Here is a 20,977-nt window from a genome sequence, read left to right on the forward strand (position 1 = left end):
GGCTGACCCCTGAGACTCTAGGAAAAGCAACAGATGGGGAAATGACTGATGGGGATGCTGAAAGATCCAGACCCAGCGATGGGGAGAGAAGCCTCTGAGACAGAAAATGACAGAGTTTAAAAGACAGCAGGGAGAAGCAGAGGCCCGGGAGCAAGAGGGAAAGACCTCAACGGAGCAAGAGAGTCAGCGACAGAGGCAAAGAGAGGAACACGGACAGAAACACACAGAAGCAAAAACAGAGACCAAGAGACACACAGAGACTCAGAGCAGGGGAGGCGACACGCAGGTGGAGACGGACGCAGGGCCCCCAGCCTCGCCAGGGAGGTGATGGCCGACGTCAGGCAGATCTGAGAAAAGTGGTGCCCGCGCCCTGCGGAGGGACAGACTGACAAAGCCGGGAGAAGCTGGGCGGGGTCCGGGTGGGGCCGATGCCCGCAGGTCCAGGGCGGAGCGGGGAAAGGAGGGCGGGGCCGGCGGCGAGAAGGGGAAGGAAGCGGAGGTGCCGGGCGGGCGCGGGGCGCGGGCAGGAAGCAAGGAGGGGCGGCGGGGCTGGGGCCTCCGGAAAAACGCCCCAACTTCCTGCCCCGCCAGAGCCAGGAAGCGGGAGCCGGGACACCGGGACCGGGATCGCCGAGCCCGACCTCGGGCGCCCCGCCGGTCACCACCCCGCGCGGACACCAGGTACACCGTCCCTGGCCCCGCCCGGCCTCCCTCCCCTCGGCTGCTAGGGGAAGTGGGGAGGAGGAGGGAGGGGGCTGGGCGCTGCTGGCCTTGGAGGGGCCTCCTACCGGCCCGGCTGAGCCAGCAGCCGCCCATCCCTGGGCCTCAGTTTTTCCATCTGTCAAAGGGGACAAAGAGAGGAGAAGTAATACTTGCTGAGGGCCCGGGAGGTGAGATGAGGGCTGCAAGCCCGGGGTCAAAGCTTCCCAACCGTCCGGCGGAGGATGGATGAGCACTCCCATTGCACGGGTGGAGAAACTGAGACCCAGGGAGTAAAACCAACTCGTCCCAGGGCACGCACATCGTGAGACTGAGTGGAGTTGGGATTTGAACTCGCAGGTGCTTTCAGCCAAGCGCCGTCCTCAAGCCTGCATACTTTAGAGCCACTCAAAAGGAAAAGTGGCAATAGGCCATAGGCTGTCTTGAAGCTGAAAGTTGCAGAACGCGTTTGAAAGCATTTTTTGGAAAGGTCTTTTTCTGGGTTGGGTCAGGAATTATACCCTGGGAAATAGGTTGTAGGGGACAAAAACTGGAGATCGTTCCCCATTGTACAGATGGGAAGACTGAGGCCCGGAGAGAGTTACTTACTTTTTCCGCATGTTAGATGAAAGGATTTTGTTTTGCAGGATTTTGTTTTGCAGCCCCAGCAGAAAGTGTGCGGGGGTGTCTGGGGCGGGGGCACTGCAGGGAGAATTAATGTATAGGCGTTGGGAATTCAAACGGTCCCACGTTGGGGCTGCGAGATAGGACGGGGACCCCAGTCTGGGGGGGGTCGGCTAGGGGTCGGGGCGACTACGTGATCTCGGATTGAACCAACACTGATCTGGGGGCTGGAACTATCCCCGCCTCCAGCCGGGGGGCGGGGGGCAGGGGGCGGGGTCCAGGAGACTGACGGGGGCAGTCGATATACGGAAACGCCAGCCCTCCTAGACAGGCCAGAGCGGCCCTATCTGGCCTGCGTGGCTCAGCGGAGAGCTAGAGCGGCCGGCAAAGAGGAGTAGAGTTTTCTGGGCTGGAGCCCGGCAGGAGCGGGCTAGAACGGCTGGCAGGAGGAGTGGAGCTGGACGCAAAGGCCTACTCCGGGCTGGCTAGAGCGACTCCGAGTCGGGGGTGGGGGAGCCCGAGCCGGCGCGCGGAGGCTTCGGTTCTGGCTGCTGCGGTGCTTCGCCTCCGACCTGGAGCAGGTGAGGGACGCGGCCCCCGGCGGGCGTCAGACCCTGACTCCGCACGTCCTCCCCAGCAACCCTGACCATGCACGCTGCCAAGTCCCGTGTAGGATTTAGGGCCCGTGTACACCCGCCACGTCCTACATACGATTTGGGGCTTGTGTAGACCTGCCACGTTCCATGTAGATCACTAGGTCCTACAGACCCTCTAAGGGGTCCTGATGACCCCGCGTGGATGTGCAGCTCCTTACAGAAGGGGGGTTTCGATACATCAATACCATCTGCTAGAATCCGGGGCCCTATGGACCGTGGGTCTCGGGGACCACCAACCTCCCCATAGAATTCTGTACCCCTTTTAAATCTCCAGAGGTCCCACACACTGGCTTCTTTCCCTTATGGACTTAACGATCCTGTGTGACTTACGATCCTGTGGCCAGGGATCCTTGTAGACCACCATGTGTCAAACAGAATCCGGGGCCTTAGGCATTCCAAGGACTAACCTTGACTACTCTGTGTTTTAGTTTCTTTAAGGCTCCCAGAGGTTCTTGGAGACCAGGGTCATCCACTCAATATCTTAGAGTCCCTGAACTGTGAGTCACTCAGTCGTGTTCGACTCTTTTCGACCCCGTGGACTGTACAGCCCGCCAGACTTCTCTGTCCATGGAATTCTCCAGGCAAGAATACTGGAGTGGGTAGCTATTCCCTTCTCCAGGGGATCTTCCTGACCCAGGGATTGAACCCGGTCTCCCGCATTGCCGGCAGATTCTTTGTGATCTAAGCCACCAGGAAAGCCTGTTGTAGACACCGAGCCCTGCATAATACCCAGGTGCCCATGTAGTCCTTGCGCATGCCCACTTTGTTCTCGGACCCCCATCGTTAAGGACCTTGTCACCCTGCCCTCATCTCTACAGCCCCATAAACACAGCACCCTCCTGCTGCACCGCAGGCCTTGTCATTTGCCTTTAGATCCATCTGACCGCTTCCACCTATCACTCTCTAACTTTGCAGGACTCCTTCATGACCCATCTTTTAAGGAGCCACCCTCCTCCCCAATCCTCTCTGAGCCCAGGCCTCTGTGGAGTAGCTGAGTCCAGTCTAAACTCCTGCCCAGGCCACAGTGTCCATGTACCCGGACACCATAGGGAGAACTGCTGTGTCTCAGCTTTGATTGAGATTGCAGTTTCCTAAGGTAGGCATGTGGATTCCCCATGCTCTCAAAGCAGCACATTCTGGGAGTTAAATGCATAAACTCTGGAGCCAGCCTGCCTGGGTCAGAATCCTGGCACTGCCTCTTATAAGCTGTGCCTCAGTTTCCTCCTCTGTAAAATGGGAATAGCAGTAATAAGACAACTGCTCAGGGTCACTGAAAGGATTGAGTTTATACCTGTCAAGCACTAATACTGTACTTCATGGCACTTAGTACACATTATGCGTTAGCTATTATTTCCTATTGTGGTGATGAGGAATGAAGGCAGTAATACTTATCAAGTGCATGTTCCGAGGCCTGCCTGGCACCTAAGCATTTGCTCAGATAAACCTTTGTCCTTGCCTTGGCCCTTTTGGAATCACCCCTGCCTCTGTCGAACTTTTTCCACCCACCCCGGAGTGGGATGAGCGTGGACCCTCCGTGTCCATGGTCATGCCTTCCAGCCCAGAAGCTGCAGCTGGTGGCCTGGTGAAGGTTTTCTGACTCGGATGGGAGTAATAATAGCATGGGGCTGCTTGTGGTTATGAGGCTTCAGTGAGTTACTCTGTGAGAAGCACTTAGAGCAGCGCCTAGCACACTGTAAGTGCAGTGTAAGTTCAGCTCTCATAATAAATAATTACTACTATTCTTCTGCCTTGGTTTGCAACTTTATTTATGTGAACATTTAACAATGCTCAGATCTGAAGTCACCCAAGCTTGGATGTTGGACAAACACACTTTATGGAAAAGAATCAAAATGAGGCCAGCTTGGGTGAACCCATAGGATGGCACTTGGACACTCCAGAAGGCATTATTGTTTAATGATCAGAGTCAAAAGGCCGGCTGCCGTTTATTGAGTGCTAGGGAGGAGGCCAGTGGAAGAGGAGAAGGATGGGACACAGGCGACCAGGCGACGAGGGTTATAAATAGCTTTGGGCTGTGGGGAGAACCCACCCCCCCCCCCCCCCGCCACCGTGGTACACCCCACCCGTTTCCACAGCTCCTTCCTGCCTGACACACGGGCTCAAGTGGCATTAGTCAGACTAATTAAGAACACCGACGATGTTGGTGGGAAGACACAGGGAGAAGTGGAGATTCTAAGGGAGACAAGATGGGAGAGACAGCGAGAGATGGGAGAGAGAGGCGAGACAGCGAGCGACACGGACAGGTGCGGGGACAGTGGCTGCAGGAACCAGACATGGGGAGACAGAGGCTGCGAAGAGCGAGGAGGGGAGACGGGGAGCAAGAGAAGATAGGGTGGGGCCTCGGCGGATGTGGGGGGAGGGGAGGCAGAGCCGGTGGGAAAAAATGAGCCGGGTCTGAAGGAAGGGAGAGCAAAAATGAAGAATCAGGGAGGAAAGAGGCAAAAGACAGGAGGCAGACTCAAGGGAGAGACAGCCAGGGAGCGGCAGCTGGGGAGAGGCAAGCTGGCAGACAGACAGACGGGACGGGTGGGTGTGGGGTGAGGGAGACAGAGGCACCTGGGGGGATGAGCTATCTGACGGCCGTCCCTTACTTTCTGGGATGGGAGCCGGAAAGATGCCAGGGCCCCGAGGGAGAGAAGTGGCTTCAAGGCCTCTTGGTCCCTGAAGGAGGAGGGTTCGCAGTTTTGTTTTCTTCTGTGGAGAGAGCTGGGGGTTGGGGGATTTGCTATTGTGATTTCCTGTCACAGGAAGTGGGGCTAGTGGGTTCAGAGGCAACATCCTGCCCCAGGCCTGTCGCAGGTCAGAGGCAAGCCCCCACACCCCGGTTATCTCCCTCCCAGCTCCCCTCTAACTTTTCCAACTCTGTTGGCCTGCAAGCCCTGCCCGCCTAGGACCCAACTCCCCAACCCCTCCTCCCTTACTTAGATCCAAGAGCCCCCAGGCCCTTCCTTCATCAGGGGACTCCAAATCGCAGGCTCTTGGGCCACAGCTCTCTCATGGACCCAGGCTCCTGGCCTCCAGCTGCCCCCAACACGCGGCTCCCTGTCCTCGGGCTCCCCGCCCTGGCTGGCCTCTGAAGGGCTCTTTGTCGCCACACAGAGGCCCCATTGAGCTGTGGAGGCCGGGATGGGGGGGAGAGGAGGCTGTTTACTCACCTTCGCACCTGGGCCAGGAATCTGTGAGTAACCGCCCTGCTCTCCCCGCCTCCCTCCCCTCTAACCGCGGCCCCTCCTCTTCCCCCAGCCCGGCAGTGCCCATGGAGGCAGAAGACGTCGCCCGAGGGGCGGTGAGTGGAGAGGGCCGAGGGGTGAGGGAGTTGGGTGGGGGGCGCTGTGCGGCGGGGAGCAATGCGGGCTGAAGCCATCCCTCCCCTTCCACAGGCCCCGGGGCCCCCCCGACCCGGCCTGGCGCCCGTCAGCATCATTGGGGCAGAGGACGAGGATTTTGAGATTGAGTTGAAGACGGTGAGAGGGAGGCGGGCTGGAAAAGCCTCTGTCTCAGGCTCCCCGGGGCCCCAGCCCTCCAGCCCCATGCCCAGCGTCCGCACCGGCTTACACCCTGTTCTCCATCCTCTGATGCTGTCATTCGGCCTTCTGTCTCTACCCATCTCTCTCTCTTTTTTAAAGATGTATTTAGTTTATTTTTTGGTTGTGCTGGGTCTTCATTGCTGAGCTCGGGCCTTCTCTAGTTGTGGCGAGCGGGGACGCAGGGCAGGGATGGGGGGGTCTTCTCTTTGTTGTGGTGCATGGGCTTCTCAACTGCGGTGGCTTCTCTCCTGTTGCAGAGCACAGGCTCTAGGCGCTTGAGGGCTTCAGTAGTTGCTGCACGTGGGCTCAGTAGTTGAGGCGCCCGGGCTTAATTGCTCTGCAGCATGTGGGGTCCTCCCAGACCAGGGATCGAACTGGCATCCCTTGGACTGCAAGGCAGATTCTTAACCACTGGACCACCAGGGAAGCCCCCATATCTCTTTCATCTTCCTAATACCTCCTTCCTCATCCCCTCACCCCATCCTCAGTGCCTCCTTTTGATATTACAGCACAAGCTGTCAGCCGGTTTACTCTGATTGCAGTTTTTATCGCTGCCCACTCCCCGTAATGACAGCTCAGATCCTCGTTCCATCTCTCCTGATTTCTCTCCTCACCACCCACCGTTAGAACATGAAGTCTCATCCATCCTCCCCACCCCCTGACTGGCCACCATCCCAGCAGTGGCATCATCAGCACCCCCACCTCCCAGCTTGGATCCTTTGGGGGAATTGCTGGGGAAGAGGAGCGGGGATCAAGCCCCAAGCCCCTCCTATGCCCCCCTCTGTCTCACTCCCATCCCTGCCCCTCAGAACCCTGAGGAACAAAACAACCAGTTCCAGAACCTGGATCAGGTGAAGCGGCGCCCGGCCCACCTCATGGCCCTCCTGCAGCACGTGGCCATGCAGTTTGAGCCGGGACCCCTGGTGAGGGCGGGGCCGGGGAGGCACGGAGGCGGGGCCGGGGAGGCACGGGGCGGGGCTGGGACCTGCCGCAGTGTTCAGTGCTTTAGGCCCGTGAGGATGTCAGGAGGGTCTGGGAAAGAGACCCAGAGCACATAGCTTGAGAGCCAGGAAGCCAGCCATGGGGCCCAGACAAGGTTGCAGCTGCCAGTGTAAATTTCTGAGCAGAGCAGGGTGCAGTTTCGCAGAGCAACACAGAATCCAGCAACCTGGAGAAAAACCATGCCCCGGCTGCTGTCCCATGCCCATGGCAGCATCACCCGTCAGTGACAGCGCCCTTAGCCCCAGAATCTTAAGTGCTCTGCAGGTGCCTCCAGTCAGTGCTTCAGGGCTGGTGGTTGGGAGAAAGCCAGTAGCCTTTTCGGGCCTAGGCAGCACAGCAGGCCGTGGTCCAGAAACTAGGCGACTGCTACAAGCAGCCCACGAGGCACAGAGGACATAATGGACGCGACAGAAAACTTGTATCAGGCAGAAAATACCGGGGAGCTGTGGATGCAGAGCGTACTCTCTGGGAGATGCCTGCAGAGTCTAGAGAACCCAGCAGGTGGCTTAGGGAGGAAGAAGGCCCAGTGCTGGCTGGAGAAGGCTCTGTGGATTGGGGTCCTGTCCCATGAGGACCCCACACAGTCCAGCATAAGCCGGGAGTTGGGCTTAGACCAGAGCACTGCTCTGTACTGGACGTGGGTCATAGTGTTGGTTGCTCAGTCGTGTCTGACTCTGCGACCCCATAGACTATAGCCCGCTAGGCTCCTCTATCTGTGTAATTCTCTAGGCAAGAATACTGGCATGGATAGCCATTCCCTTCTCCAGGGGATCTTCCCAACCCAGGGATCAAACACAGGTCTCTCACAAAACAGGCAGATTCTTCACCATCTGGAACCACCAGGGAAGCCCCCTCCAGAAAACAAGGAGACTGATGGAAGTAGCAGAAAGGGATGCCTGGGGGTGGCAGGGAGAAGGCTGTATTGACTGACACCAAAGTTTCAGAAACAGGAAATCAGGAAATTGCCAGAAAAGTGCTCCCCCCACCCAGCCTCCCCTAATGCCTGAGGCACTGGCCCTCTGGGCAGAGGAGTCCCCCTGCTGAGCCTGAGTGTTTCTGGAACTTGAGCTCCTGGAACTTAGCCCAGGGATTGTGCTGGTTGCTGTGTCCCTTTCCAGATGTGGAAACTGAGGCCTCGCCAGGGCCAGGGGTGTGACTAACGTGACCCAGATGGCCTTTGGCGTTTTGAGATTTGTCCTCATGTTGTTCTCTCACCTCATTGACTGGTGGAGCGGCCGGGAGATGGTTGTGGTCACCTGGGCTGCTTCCTGTTAGCCTCAGATGGAGTTTTTATTTTTTGGGGGGGTGGGGAGGGGGCAGGCATAGATTACTGGGGCGAGTTCTTAGCCGACTGAGACCATGTCCCTTACCTGATGAGAGTCTGCCAGGAGCCAGGACAGGTTGGAGGCCCCACAGCATTGCCAGTGTCACCCAGCAGAGGGCTCCTCCACAGGCAACCTCAGGGAATGCTTGATGAATGAATGAGTGAGCGAGCGTCACTCGTCCTTCTGTTTATGTGATTAGCCCTGCTGTGCGCTAGGCCTGGAGACACCGATGAATCAGAACCTCCTGGCTGCCACACACACACACACACACACACACACGCCCTTGAGTAACAGTATTGCTTTGCAATGAAGAGTTGCAGAGACAGACTGCCAGAAATGCAATCCCAACTTTGTCAGTTACTAACTGTTTTCTCATTTGCAACACGGGATAATGATGGTCCTCCCCATGGTTGAACAGATTAATGCAGGTAAAGGGTTTGGACAGTGTTGGGATGCACTGAGCCCTCTTAGTATAGCTGGGGGCGGTGTAACAGCAGCTGTTGTTAACAGCAGCAGCAGAGAGAAGACAGACCAAAGAACTATTTCACAGGAGAGAAAATTAAGGGAATGGTGCAGTGGCCCCAGGCAGCTGAGAGGGAGTCAGGTGTGGGGATGGGGGACATCAGGGAGCACTTCCCAGAGGGTTTGCATCCCGAGGCTTTCCAAGGGGCAGTGCAGTTGGGTGGGGCGGGAAGAGGATGGATCACGCTCTGTGTCCCCCAGCTCTGCTGCCTGCATGCGGACATGCTGGGCTCCCTGGGCCCCAAGGAGTTCAAGAAAGCCTTCATCGACTTCTACCACAGCTTCCTGGATAAGCACTCGGTGAGAGACACCGAGGGGGCCCCATCCCCAACCCCCTGGGCAGCCACCCTACTCCTCCCAACCTCCACCCTGCTGAAGGCAGCGTGAAGGGAGCCCTGGCCCGCCTGGTGGGAGACCTCGTGCCAGCCTGGCTCTCCATCTACTGCTCCTCCTGTCAGAGCATCATTCCCACCTGCTGCCTGGGCTACCATCCCTTCATCCCATCACGGCAGCCCCTTTACCGCTGCGTCCTCCCCTTCACTCCATTCTCTCTCCTGAGCAGATTCTACGAGTGATGGTCCCTCCTGCCGTGGCCTTTGAACTTGGTAAGAAGACAAAAGGGGACTTTGGGGTGAGGGAGAGGTCTCTAGCAGGGACCAGGAACCGCCCCCTCCCCCCACCCCCCGGGGTGGGAGGCCACGCTCTCACCATGGTCCTTGGACAGCAGAGATGCCTTCCTGTCTCATGGCCACCCCAGCCCAAGGAAGCATGGCTGTCAGAGTCCAAGGGTGGGCAGGGATAGGGGTGGACTCACGGCCCAGGGAACTGGCCCCCAGCCCGGGCCCTGTTGTCCCCGCAGACCGCACGCGGCCTGACCTCTTTCCTGAGGATCTCCAGCGGCAGTTCGTGCAGGAGGTGGTGCAGAGCCAGCAGGTAGCCGTGGTCCGGCAGCTGGAGGACTTCCGCTCCAAGAAGCTCATGGGCATGACACCCTGGGAGCAGGAGCTGGTCCAGCTGGGGGCCTGGGTGGCGCGGGACCGTGCCAGCTACGAGGCCCGGGAGCGGCACCTGGCTGAGCGGCAACTGACCCACCTGGAGGAGATGCAGTGAGTGGGGCAGGTCTCTCCTTAGCCCAGGGGGCACCCTCTGCTATCCCATCCTCGTCCCATCTGCTTCTGGACTCCCTCTTCAGCTTCAGGGGTCATTTCCATGCATTTGGTTTCCTCTTCTGACTTCTGGGGCCCTTGTGTACACACTTCAGTCATGTCCAATTCTTTGCGACCCCATGGACTGTAGTCCGTCAGGCTTCTCTTGTCCATGGGATTCTCCAGGCAAAAATACTGGAGTGGGTTGCCATGCCCTCCTCCAGGGGCTCTTCCTAACCCAGGGATCAAACCTGTGTCTCTTAACATCTATCTGCATTGCCAGGAAGGTTCTTTACCACTGGTGCCACCTGGGAAGACTTCGAATTTTCACCCATCTGGTTTTGCATCTTCCCTTCCCAGCTTGGGGGTCCCTCCCAGTTCCCAGGTCCCGTCCGTGGTCTTGCATTCAGGCCTGTGCTTTGGGTCCTGCCCTTGCAACTCCCACCACCCCGAGTGAGGGTCTCTCCTCCAGCAGTTGTCCATCCCAGATGCTTCGGCAGAGTGCCCCCGGCCATCCCCTCTTTGAAGGGGACAGTGACCTGTTGTGCTGCGCCCCAGGCTTAGCACATTGGTCACAGACTTCTGTCTTCTTACAGGCACACCATCTCTAACGATGAGGAGAAGAGGTGATGGAAGCAAAGAGGGCAGTGGGGAGTTTGGTGTCATGGGCCCCAGGGAAGGGGGAGTCTACCTGGGGGCCTGGGCGTTGAGCTGCACGCCTGGCCCTGTTCCCTAGAACCTCCTCTCTCTCCCTTTGCTCAGATGCCCAGCAGGAAATGTTGGGGCGGGGGTGGGAAGCTGGCGGAGGGGAAGCTGTAGGGGCAGTGGGGTCCCTGCGTCCTTGGGAGCCTGCGCGTCAGTCCGTGTGCCCTCACCGTCCCCTCCCCGTCACCGTCCCCTCCCCACAGCGCCGCCGTGGTCAACGCCATCAGCATGTACATGCGGCACCTTGGGGTGCGGACCAAGAGTGGGGACAAGAAGTCCGGGAGGAACTTCTTTCGGAAAAAGGTGCTTCCCTGAGTGCTTCCCCCAAACCTGGCCTTCTCCTCCCCAGAGAGGGCCTTCCCCACCACCCGCCCCCGGAAGCCTCTGCGCCCCTGAGGTTTGAGCCCTCTGTCAACATTGGTCCAGAAATGCCCAGCTCCCCCTCCCCCGACTCCTTCCCCAGATGATAGGGAACCGGCGGTCAGATGAACCGACCAAGACCAAGAAAGGCCTGAGCAGCTTCCTGGATGCCGCCCGCTGGAACCGGGGAGAGCCCCAGGGTGAGGTGCCCGGCCTTGGCCCTGCCCTGACTTCCCTGTGTTGCCCCCACCTCACGATCCCATCTCTCGTTTCACCCCCAGATTTTCGACACCCGAAGGTCGAAGTTGATGGTAATGGTCCTAAACCTAGAGCATCATCCATCCTGGTGACCTAAGAGGGGAGGTGGGGGGACCCACAAGGTCTGAGGGGAGGAGAGGCAAGGGGCTGGGACTCCTGAGTCCGAGGGTGGAGGAGGGGTCTCCTGGGCGACAGGGAGGACCGAGCACAGCAGCCTCTTAGATCCCCCGGCCCTTGTGGATTTGAGTCGCTTGACTCTCATACTCCATTTTCTCCCTTGATACGTCTCCAGCTGAGAAGCCAGGCCTTACAGAACGTAAGGGAGGTCAGGGGGCGCCTTCCCGGGACCGGAATCTCGGAGGCCCTGGGCAGGACACCCCCGGAGTTTCTCCGCACCTTCTGTCTGGGGACAGCCCTGACCGGGAGCCAGGTGAGTTTCCTGGACCCCACAGCAAAACAGCCCCTTGGTCCTCCGCCTTCCCTGCTCCTTGTCACCAGTGTTACTGATAACCACTTCCTTCCCCTGGTTTACCCTTTCCACGGCTTTCCTCCTAAGCTCTGACCTCTGTCCTGGTGATGGATTTCCCCACCTCCTTGGACTACATTTCCCACCAACCCCCATGGTTTCATTTCCCAGAACCCTTTCTAAGTCCATGGCCGACCAGCCCCCTTAGATGGTGAACCTGGCTGCTCCTTGGAAATGTCTCCCACTCCTTGTGTGACCTCCCCCCAGACAGCCACTTGGCCAGGGCCTGGGTTCAAATCCTGGTTCTGCAATTTACTTGTGTCAGATTTTAGAAGCCTTCCTCTCTCTGAACCTCAGCCTCCTCCCCTCTAAATGGGATACATTCTCTTCCCACAAGTCCCAGTGGAGTGTAGGGAGAATGAATGAATGTGGAGGCATCCAGTCTCCTCTCCAAGTGGGAGACTAGCACCCCAGTTTTGCGACATCTTCACCCACTGGGCCCTGGCCGCCATGTTTTCAGAGCTCTTTCCATCTGTCTGTGTATGTGCTTAGTCACTCAGTCGTGTCCGACTCTTTGCGACCCCATGGACTATACGGTCCAGGGAATTCTCCAGGCCAGAATACTGGAATGGATAGCCTTTCCCTTCTCCAGGGGGTCTTCCCAGCCCAGGGATCGATTCCAGGTCTCCCGCACTGCGGGCAGATTCTTTACCAGCTTCCATCCGTCTGTCCCCCACTAAAATACAGAGCAGCCACGTGGTGCCGGCCAGGCAGTGGATGGCTCAAGGAGTGGAGGCCCCCAGGGTGTAGGGGGGTGTGGGTCTCACCACCACAGGGGCCTTCCAGACAGCCTTGCTTCCCCCCTCAACATTGTCCCCACAGGTGTTGACGCCCTCCTGGAGGTGGGGGACCCGCCCCCACAGGGCCCAGCCAGCCTGGACGCCCCAGCGCCGCTGGAGAGCACGGAGGAGGCTGCCGACACAGAAAGGTGCCCGGAGCTGGGCGTGTTATGGGCGGGGGGCGCGTGTTGGGGGTTGTGCTGCCACTTGGCCTGCCCGTCCCCAGCGAGCCGACTCCACTATGCCCTGCTCCTGCCTCTTTGCCTCCCCTCCCTTCTTCCTCCTCTCTGTCTTTCCTCATCTCTCCCTCCATTCCTTCTTCCTCCCTTTCTCCTTCCCTTCTTCTTCTCCTTCCTTTTTCACTGACTTTTTTTTCTCCTCTCCCCTTGCTCCCTCTTTCTCTCCTTTCCTCCTTCTTCCTCGTCTTCCACTTTACCCCCTCTCAGCTCTTCCTGGCCCCTCTCCCTCTGCCCCTACCACCACCCCATCTTCCATCCATCCCCCCCACCCATTCTTAAGCCTCCAGCCCAGCCTCCTTGCTCCTGCCTCCCAGCGCCCCCTCCCTCCCTCCCCCCAGCCCTCTGTGCTCCATGCCCGGGGGCCCTGTCCCCCTCACAGTTGGGGGGCAGGCTCTGCCCCCTGCCAGTCCTCGTGCTGCTGCTTTGGGGACCCTGTGGTGGGTGGGGGAGGTGAGTCGGGTTCCCTCTGGGTCCACCTCTGACCCTGTCCCCCTCTCTCCCCAGAAAGTGGAAGAGGTGGGTGCCTGGGCCCTGGGTAGGGGGAGGGCTAGCCCCTCCCCCATTTCTCCCAGCCCCTCCCCTCCCCCCAGGGGCCACCCCTTCCCCTACACCCCTGTGAGGGGTGGGTGGGGACACCACCCTCCCAGCCGAAGAGCTAAGTATTGAAACCCCCCTCCCCGCCTCGCCTCCTGGCTCTGCCCCCCATCCCCCTGCCTCAGGGAAGGGAGGGGGCAGTCCTTCGCTCCCTACTGGGTTCCCTGTCCCTGACCCTCCCCGGCCAGTTTCAGTATCCCTTCTGACCACCCCCCACTGCCCCTGCACCCCAAAGTTACACTGGTCCTTCTGACTCTCTCCTCTCTTCTGTTGCATGTTTGATCCCTGTGCTGGTCTCCCCTCTGTCTCCCCCTGTCCTGGTGTCTCCCCGTCTCTCCCTGTCCTGGTCTCCCCCCGTCTCCCCCTGTCCTGGTCTCCCCCATCTCTCCCTGTCCTGGTCTCTCCCTGTCTCTCCCTGTCCTGGTCTCCCCCATCTCTCCCTGTCCTGGTCTCTCCCTGTATCTGTCCGGGCCTGACTCTGTCCTTGGCCTCGGGGTCCAGGCTGTCAGGGCGTCTGGGGCGCTCAGAGAGCCTGCGGGTGAGTGACCGCCGCCGGCCTTCCCGGGGTAGCCTCGGGGCTAAGGGCCGGGGTGGGGGCCGCTCCCGGAGCGACGTGGACATGGACCCCAGCTCCGCCACGGCCGTGCTTGGCCCTACCCGACGAGCCACGTACGTCACTGCCCCCCCCTTCCATCCACCAAGGCAGCCTGGAGAGTCAGGGAGGCTGGGGTGGGGGATATCAGATACTGAGGTCACTGTGGGCCTCCAGTGGTCACAGGAGAGGGGTGAGTGGCTGCTTTCCAGAGATCTGGGGGCTGGTCCGCAGCTTGGGCCACCCTAGGGGATGGGTGTGGAAGGAGTCAAAGGCTCTTTCCTGGGATGCCCTGAGCCGGGGACCTGACGAGGCCTCTGTCCCACAGCCCGGAGCCTGGAGATGAGGGAGAGCCGGGCCGCTCAGGACTGGAGCTGGAACCAGAGGAGCCGCCTGGCTGGCGAGAGCTTGTCCCCCAGGACATTCTGCACAGCCTGCCCAAGAGCCAGGTGAAGCGGCAGGAGGTCATCAGCGGTGAGTGCCACCCCCTTCAGCCCACTGTGGCTGAGGACACAGCCCACCTCTGGCAAAGACAGATGCAGGGGGATGGCCATCTAGGTGTTGCTTACACCAGAGCTTGAAGGCCGCCCAGTTCCTCAGAGGGCCGTTTGTTAGCTAAATTGGAACATCTCAGGGAACGAATGGGAAGGCAGCTGCTGGAAGTGACATTTCCAAGGAATGATTTTGTTTTGACCATGCTGCACGGCATTGGGATCTTAGTTCCCTGACCAGGGATTGAACCCACACTCTCTCCCTGCAGTGGAAGCACAGAATCCTAACCACTGGGCCACCAGGGAAATCCTCTCTAAATAATTTTTTATAGTGCGGGACAGTGTTGACGTGAACAGCCAGAAACGGTCTATAAAAGTTGCATTTCAGGCATAAGCCTTTGTCTCCTTGTTTGTGAAACGTGGGCAGTGATAACTCCTCTCTTAAAAGCCCCACAGAGATGAAGATGAGATGATTCGTGCATTCAGCACAGTGATGGGTCCAGGGTCAGAGCATTTAGCTGTGACTGCTGTTACGACTATGATCTTAAGCACTCGGGAGAAAAAGATTCCCACCCAGAAAAGTTTGGGAAGATAATATATTATTAGCAATGCTTGCTTCTGAGCTGAGAGATACCATTTTTGTCTTAATTCTTCCCTGTGATTTCAAATTGTGTCTGTGTTGAGGGAGGTTTGCCAGATGTAGAGTGTTTTGGGAAGCTCATTTGGAAGTTAACTTACAGATTATTTAATGGTTGAGAAGGATTCTCATTCAGAAGTTTTAAGGCAGTGGATAGATGCCCTTTGGGTCACAGATCCTTCTGAGAGTAATAGTCAAAACATTCCCAGTGCCATCTGATAGAACCTTCTGGAATGATGGTAACATGCAATAAATATCTGTACTTTCCAACATGGTAACCACCAGCCACATAACAGCTGTTGAGCATCTAAAGCCCAACTGAGAGCTGAATTGTGCATTATATTTCATTTTAATTAAGCAAAGTTTAGAGTTATTGGCATGGCTAGTGGCTACCATGTTGGACAGCATGGCAGTTTCTTTCACCAGAAATACATGCATACTTAACATACAAAATCATGCATTTAGTCTCTGGGGATTTTGGGGATCCCTGGAACTCGGGCATGCACCCCCCGGAGGCCCCTGGATCCCAGGCCATCAACCTGTCAGAGTCATTGTACCAGAAACAGCCTGAGAAACTTGCTGGATGGTTAGACTTGAAACGCAGCTGCATGCAGTAAGGCGACCAACTTGTCCCCAATTTGCCTGGGACTGTCCTGGTTTGGGGACTTCCCAGGTGGTGCAGTTGGTAAATAATCTGCCTGCCAGTGCAGGAGATGCCGGAGACACGGGTTCGATTCTTGGGTTGGGAAAATCCCGTGGAGGAGGAAATGGCAACCTACTCCAATATTCTTGCCTGGGAAATCCCATGGGTGGAGGAGCCTTGTGGGCTACAGTCCATGGGGTCACAGAGAGTCAGACGTGACTGAGCGTGCATGCCCACACGACCTAGTTAGCGCTGAAAACCTCATGTCCTGGGAAACCCATGGTATGGGGCAAACCGGGACTACTGGTCCCCTTGGCTGCAGCCGCCGTAGGAGAAAGGCAGTGGCGTGGAGGACTTCTCAGAGGCTACTTCAGGGGCGAATGCTCCACCCAGAGTCATCCTTGTGCCATCCCCTCCCCAGCCTGCCTCTGAGACGGCCCCCCTACACCCCCGGAGTCTGCATGCTCGCCAACCCCAACTGTTCCTTCTGTCCACTGTCCCCGCAGAGCTCCTGGTGACGGAGGCTGCCCATGTGCGCATGCTCCGCGTGCTCCACGACGTCTTCTACCAGCCCATAGCGGACGGGGGCTTCTACTCCCAGGAGGAGCTCCAGAACATCTTCCCCAGCCTGGACGAGCTCATCGAGGTGCATTGTGAGTGCGGGGCTGTGGCCCTCCCATTGTCCCACCTGCCAGCTCTCTGTTCCGTTGCCTTGCTGTTGACCCCGGGCAGCCTCTGGTCTAGCACTGGGGAGGGCCACACCCCAGATGCCCAGAGTTCACCTCCTAGGGACACATCATCAACAGGCATGGGGCAGGGAGTCGGGGGCGGGGGGCGGTCACCGGCCCCAAGGATCCGACACATCCACCTGCAGTCCAACCCCCCACCCCCCAGTACCAGACCAGCTCTGCATCCAATCTCGAGGACCCTGACGGAGCACCGCCTTTCGTCTCTGCTCCCTACAGCCCTATTCCTTGATTCCCTGATGAAGCGGAGGCAGGACAGTGGCTACCTCATCAAGGAGATCGGAGATGTGCTGCTGGCCCGGGTGAGAGAGCCCAGCCCAGGCACCGCCTACTTGCCCCTCCCCTCCCCTCCACTGCCCCGCCCCCTCCGCTGCCCCGCCCCTCCACTCCATCGCCCCGCCCCTCCCCGCCCCCTCCTCCTGGCTGGGGACCTGGAACCCAGGCCCAGGGTCTCAACCTTACCCGCATCCAAGCCCCAGGGGTCTGGGCCTCTAGCCATGTCCTCCATCCCACCTGAGACACCCTCCTTGGCCTGCCTCTCGCTGTAGTTCGATGGTGCCGAGGGCTCGTGGTTCCAGAAAATCTCCTCCCGCTTCTGTAGCCGCCAGTCGTTCGCCTTAGAGCAGCTCAAAGCCAAACAGCGCAAGGAGCCCCGGTTCTGTACCTTCGTGCAGGTGAGGTGGGGTGGGAGGTGGTCTGGGCCCCAGGGTCCCCGGAGAGGGGGGCCGGCGTCCTGGTGTCTCAGCGCTGCTGTTCCTGCAGGAGGCCGAGAGCCGGCCCCGGTGCCGCCGGCTGCAGCTGAAGGACATGATCCCCACCGAGATGCAGCGTCTGACCAAGTACCCACTGCTTCTGCAGAGCATCGAGCAGAACACAGGTAGAGACAGCAGCCCCGCTCCGTCCTGGCGGACCCTGGCTTTCTGGCCTCCAGCCTTAGCCTTGGGACCTGGAGCTTCCAGGGTTGGGGTTCACCCCTGGCCCGGTCTCCCCCTTTGCCCACAGAAGAGCCGGTGGAACGGGAGAAAGTGGAGCGGGCAGCCGAGTGCTGCCGGGAAATTCTGCAACACGTCAACCTTGCCGTGCGGGACATGGAGGACCTGCTGGTGAGCCAGACAGGGCCCTGGGCCAGGGCGGTGGGGTGTGCGTATGCAGGGGTCCGTGGAAGCCAGTGACCCTCCCTTCCCTGCCCCTAGCGGCTCAAAGATTATCAGAGGCGTCTGGATTTGACCCACCTGCGGCAGAGCAACGACCCCATGCTGAGCGAGTTCAAGGTGCCCTCCCCGCTCCCCTCCCCTCCTCTCTGCTCCCCTCCCCTCCTCTCTGCCCACGCTCAGCATTCCCTGATAGCTCACCCAGGAAGCAAGAGGGGCCCCTCAGCTCTGACCCCACCCCCCTTATCTCCCAGCGGGGAATGAGCTGACCTGACCAACCCCCCGTGGTCATCCCCACCTTCTCCCACCCCACCATCGTCTTCACCGGCCATCACCCCTTCCTTCCTGCCTCCAGAACCTAGACATCACCAAGAAGAGGTTGATCTACGAGGGCCCACTGACGTGGCGGGTGACGAAGGACAAGGCTGTGGGTGAGCGCCAGGGCAGGCAGCGAGCAGGGCGGGGATGGGGGGGGCGCCTCAGGGCCAGGGTGTCAGGTGGGGGTGCTGAGCCCTGCCCCCCAACCCGCAGAGGTCCACGTGCTGCTGCTGGATGACCTGCTGCTGCTGCTTCAGCGCCAGGACGAGCGGTTCTTGCTTAAGTCGCACAGCCGGACGCTGACGCCCACGCCCGATGGCAAGACCATGCTGCGGCCAGTGCTGCGGCTCACCTCCGCCATGACCCGCGAGGTGGCCACCGGTGAGGCCCCAGGCACGGCCGTTCCCAGGATGGCGGAGGAACCCTCCGAAGAGCTGGGCGCGCATGCTCTGCGCCCAGGGGCGGTGGGGGCGGGGGAGGGATGGAGGTGGGTGGCTGGCAGCCCTGAGGCTGAGGCTGGGAGGGGGGACCCTGGACAGGACACGGCCGGGGTGCCAGGCTGGCTTGTGGATTTTATTAAGTTAAATGGGAAACTGCCCCCAGGTGTTTGCACAGAAGAGCTGCCAGTTTTAAGCAGTATTTTGAAAAAAATGCCCTGATTGCCTCTTGGGAGCTATAGGGAGCAGGAATTGAAACCTGGTGGGGCCATGATGGTGGGAGTGGTCCTGCAAGTCTTGTAGGTAGAGCAGACAGGGGACTTATTTCCTGATTAGATGAGGGAGGTCTCCGGAGGGGTGACAGAGTGAGTGAGTTGAATCCTGGGAGCCCTAAGGTCATGGGGGACTTCCCCAGGGGCACATTGGGGTGACCCTGGCTTTGAGTCTCGCTTTTCCCTCCCCCTGCAGATCACAAAGCCTTCTATGTCATTTTTACCTGGGACCAGGAGGCCCAGATATACGAGCTGGTGGCGCAGACGGTGTCTGAGCGGAGGATGTGAGCGGGGTCTGGGTTCCTGGAGCGGGTGGAGGAGGATGAGGAGGAGGCCCGGGCCCCAGGGCCTCTGGGGACAGGGAGGGGAGGAATGTCCTGGCCCAGGGTTTGGGGGCTCTGACAGCCCAGGGGTCTGGCCTGTCTCCTCAGCTGGTGTACCCTGATCACCGAGACCGCTGGATGCCTGAAGGTCCCCTCCCGCACCTCCCGACCCAAACACCGGCCCGGCCCCAGCAGGTGAGGGGGCCAGGAGAGGGAACTAGAGGTCAAGGGGCAGCCTCCCCGTGTGTCCCCAGAACCCGAGCTCCAGCCCAGTCTCCATGTGCGTGCATGTGCACGTGTGTGTCTGTGTGCATGCATGTGAAGGTGTGTGCACGTGTACACCCACCCCACCATGGCCCATCTGTCTCCAATCCAGGCCTCTCTGTCTTCCACTGGCCAAGCCTCTCTGTCTCCCTGTCTCCCAAATTCGACCTCTGTCTCTATCTCCGGACCTCCCTGCCTTCCCCACCTCCAGCTCCCTGTCTCCCTGCCCCTGCTGCCCACCAGGGCCAGGGCAGTGGGGTCACCCGGCACTTGCTCCCCCCAGCACTCGTGAACCCCTGCTTAGCAGCTCCGAAAACGGCAATGGCAGCCGAGAGATGCCCCCGGCAGATGGTGAGCCTTGATAGAGCGGCAGTGAATGGGGGTGGGGGGCTCCACAGGAAGCCTGGCAGGATCTGAGCCCCCTCTCCGCTCCCCGACCCAGGCCGGATGGAGAGACTCTTCAACTCCCTCCTGCCCTTCTGCAGACAAGGCCTCGAGGGCCAGCTCGCCGCCAAGGCCCTTCAGAAAGGTAGCTCAGCCCCACCTGCGCAGGGCGGCCACCGCCTGCCCCGACACTGCTTTCCCACCTGCCTATGCTCAGGTGCCGGAAGCAAGCCCACCAGTCCACCACATGCACAGCCCATGCTGCACCACCGTCCTTGGTGGCCCCAAGTTCCTTCGCCTCCTGCAGCCCCTATCCCTTCCTGACCTTCAGTTCAGCTTCTCCCCAGGTGCCCTCCCCCTCAGCCCCAGCTTCACACCCCTGCACCCCTCCTCACATACCCCAGCCCCTTCCTCAGGTCTGACTAACCAGAAGCTCCTTCCCACCATAGGCCCACACCCATCCCCAGCTACATCTCCCAGCCCTCGCCCCCCGCACCTCTGACTCTGTCCCCTCACCCCTGTCCAGTGCTGACCCTGAAACAGCTCCTGTTGCCTTCGGAGGAAGACAGCGGGGCAGGGCCTCCCCTCGAAGGGGATGGGGTCCCGGGGGGCAGCCCCTTGAGCCCAACGCAGCCCCAGGAAATTCGGGAGGAGCTGCTCAGCCTGGAGGAGACCATTAAACAGCTAGAGGTGGTGTGGCCTGGGGGTGGGAGCAGGGAGGAAGGGGCTAAGTGGAGGAGCCCTTCTCACTGATGATCCCCCAAAACCAGGAGGTGGAGGAGGAATTTTGCCGCCTGAGACTCCTCCTGTCTCAGCTTGGGGAGAACACCGTCCCCCAGTCTGGCTGTACCTGAGGCCCCCTGCCCCAGGCAGGTGAGTGAGGGACCAGGGGAGCCGGGCACAGGCCAAAGAGGAAGCGCCCGAGTGGCCCCATCAGATGCTAACAGCTGCACAGTCCCGTCCATTTCTCTCCCTCCATCTTTGATTTTCTGCATCTCCCCACTCCGCCTCCTGTCTTCATCTCTGTTTCTCTGGCTCTTCTGTGCTGCTTCCCCACCCTCCCTTCCACCCTATCCGTCTCTCTCCATCTCTCCCCCCATCTCCCTTTTGCTCCTGCCTCTCCTCTGCCCCCAGGCGTTTCGCAAGAAGGAGCGGGCCACCCACCACTGCAGGACCTGACTACCCAGCGTCTCCAACCCCAGGGGCCTGAGGAGAGGGAGCCAGGCTGCCCCAGGCCACGCCTTGGGGGAGTTGGGGGTGCCCAGATGGGATCACTGCCCCCCCGCCACCTCCCACTGGCTTCGGTCTTCTCTCCCTCCTGCTTGGGGGACTCAGGGCTTCATTCCGGGGGGGCACCACCTGGCCCCCATTCCTGGGCCATCTCAGTATTGCCTGGGTGGGGGGGTGGCCAGGCCCTCCAACCCCCACCCCTCAAGTGCCTTTGCTCTGTTTTTATATCCTGAATTGGAGGTTTATTTTTTAATATATATTATCTAAGGAGAGGTCTGAGTGTGTGAGGGCGGGGAAGGGCCCCAGAATGGCGTCTGGAAACCGCTCCCCCCCAAGACTGTCTGGCATTGCTTCCTCCATCTGTCCCACTGCGTCGCCTCTGCGTTCATCAGATTCCGTGTCTTAATGTTGACTCCCCAGGGCCAGCCCCCCGACACACACACCCCTCGTGGCCCCCACTCCCAAGCCCCCTTGGTCACCCACGACGATGCTGGGCATCCAGCATCTCAC

The 20,977-nt window shown here is 59.6% G+C and overlaps 1 protein-coding gene across 9 annotated transcripts; it reads left to right on the forward strand.

The window, feature by feature from the left end:
* Window positions 1–402: 402 nt before the first annotated feature.
* Window positions 403–20,739, forward strand: ARHGEF1 (Rho guanine nucleotide exchange factor 1). 9 transcript variants are annotated; one of them, XM_027515642.1, is made up of 32 exons: window positions 505–681; window positions 2,408–2,560; window positions 2,895–3,075; window positions 5,241–5,283; window positions 5,378–5,461; window positions 6,334–6,447; window positions 8,575–8,673; window positions 8,936–8,978; window positions 9,233–9,479; window positions 10,115–10,144; window positions 10,427–10,526; window positions 10,687–10,783; window positions 10,865–10,894; window positions 11,134–11,271; window positions 12,190–12,295; window positions 13,481–13,648; window positions 13,900–14,045; window positions 15,849–15,995; window positions 16,308–16,390; window positions 16,637–16,762; window positions 16,851–16,965; window positions 17,091–17,191; window positions 17,282–17,359; window positions 17,595–17,670; window positions 17,771–17,938; window positions 18,463–18,550; window positions 18,698–18,784; window positions 19,137–19,204; window positions 19,296–19,382; window positions 19,764–19,927; window positions 20,008–20,110; window positions 20,372–20,739. In XM_027515642.1, exons 4-31 carry the CDS (start codon window positions 5,254–5,256, stop codon window positions 20,089–20,091), a joined length of 2,904 nt encoding a protein of 967 aa, XP_027371443.1. In that variant the 5' UTR covers window positions 505–681; window positions 2,408–2,560; window positions 2,895–3,075; window positions 5,241–5,253; the 3' UTR covers window positions 20,092–20,110; window positions 20,372–20,739. The 9 variants fall into 9 exon arrangements, with proteins under 9 accessions (XP_027371440.1, XP_027371445.1, XP_027371443.1 ...); XM_027515639.1 differs by lacking the exons at window positions 2,408–2,560; window positions 2,895–3,075 and adding an exon at window positions 12,890–12,901 and having other exon boundaries at window positions 403–681; XM_027515640.1 differs by lacking the exons at window positions 505–681; window positions 2,408–2,560; window positions 2,895–3,075 and adding exons at window positions 1,626–1,904; window positions 12,890–12,901.
* The last annotated feature ends 238 nt before the right edge of the window (window positions 20,740–20,977 follow it).

This window comes from Bos indicus x Bos taurus, chromosome 18 (assembly GCF_003369695.1).
Source record: "Bos indicus x Bos taurus breed Angus x Brahman F1 hybrid chromosome 18, Bos_hybrid_MaternalHap_v2.0, whole genome shotgun sequence".
Taxonomy (NCBI): Eukaryota; Metazoa; Chordata; class Mammalia; order Artiodactyla; family Bovidae; genus Bos; species Bos indicus x Bos taurus.

What these genes read in the sequence shown, in the direction of transcription:
- ARHGEF1 (XM_027515637.1), top strand. Translation starts at nt 4,203, where the DNA reads ATGGGAGAGAGAGGCGAGACAGCGAGCGACACGGACAG. An exon ending in TCTAACGATGAGGAGAAGAG is followed by an intron (nt 10,145 to 10,426) that starts GTGATGGAAGCA and finishes CCCTCCCCACAG; the next exon opens with CGCCGCCGTGGTCAACGCCA. An exon ending in GGGACATGGAGGACCTGCTG is followed by an intron (nt 17,192 to 17,281) that starts GTGAGCCAGACA and finishes CCCTGCCCCTAG; the next exon opens with CGGCTCAAAGATTATCAGAG.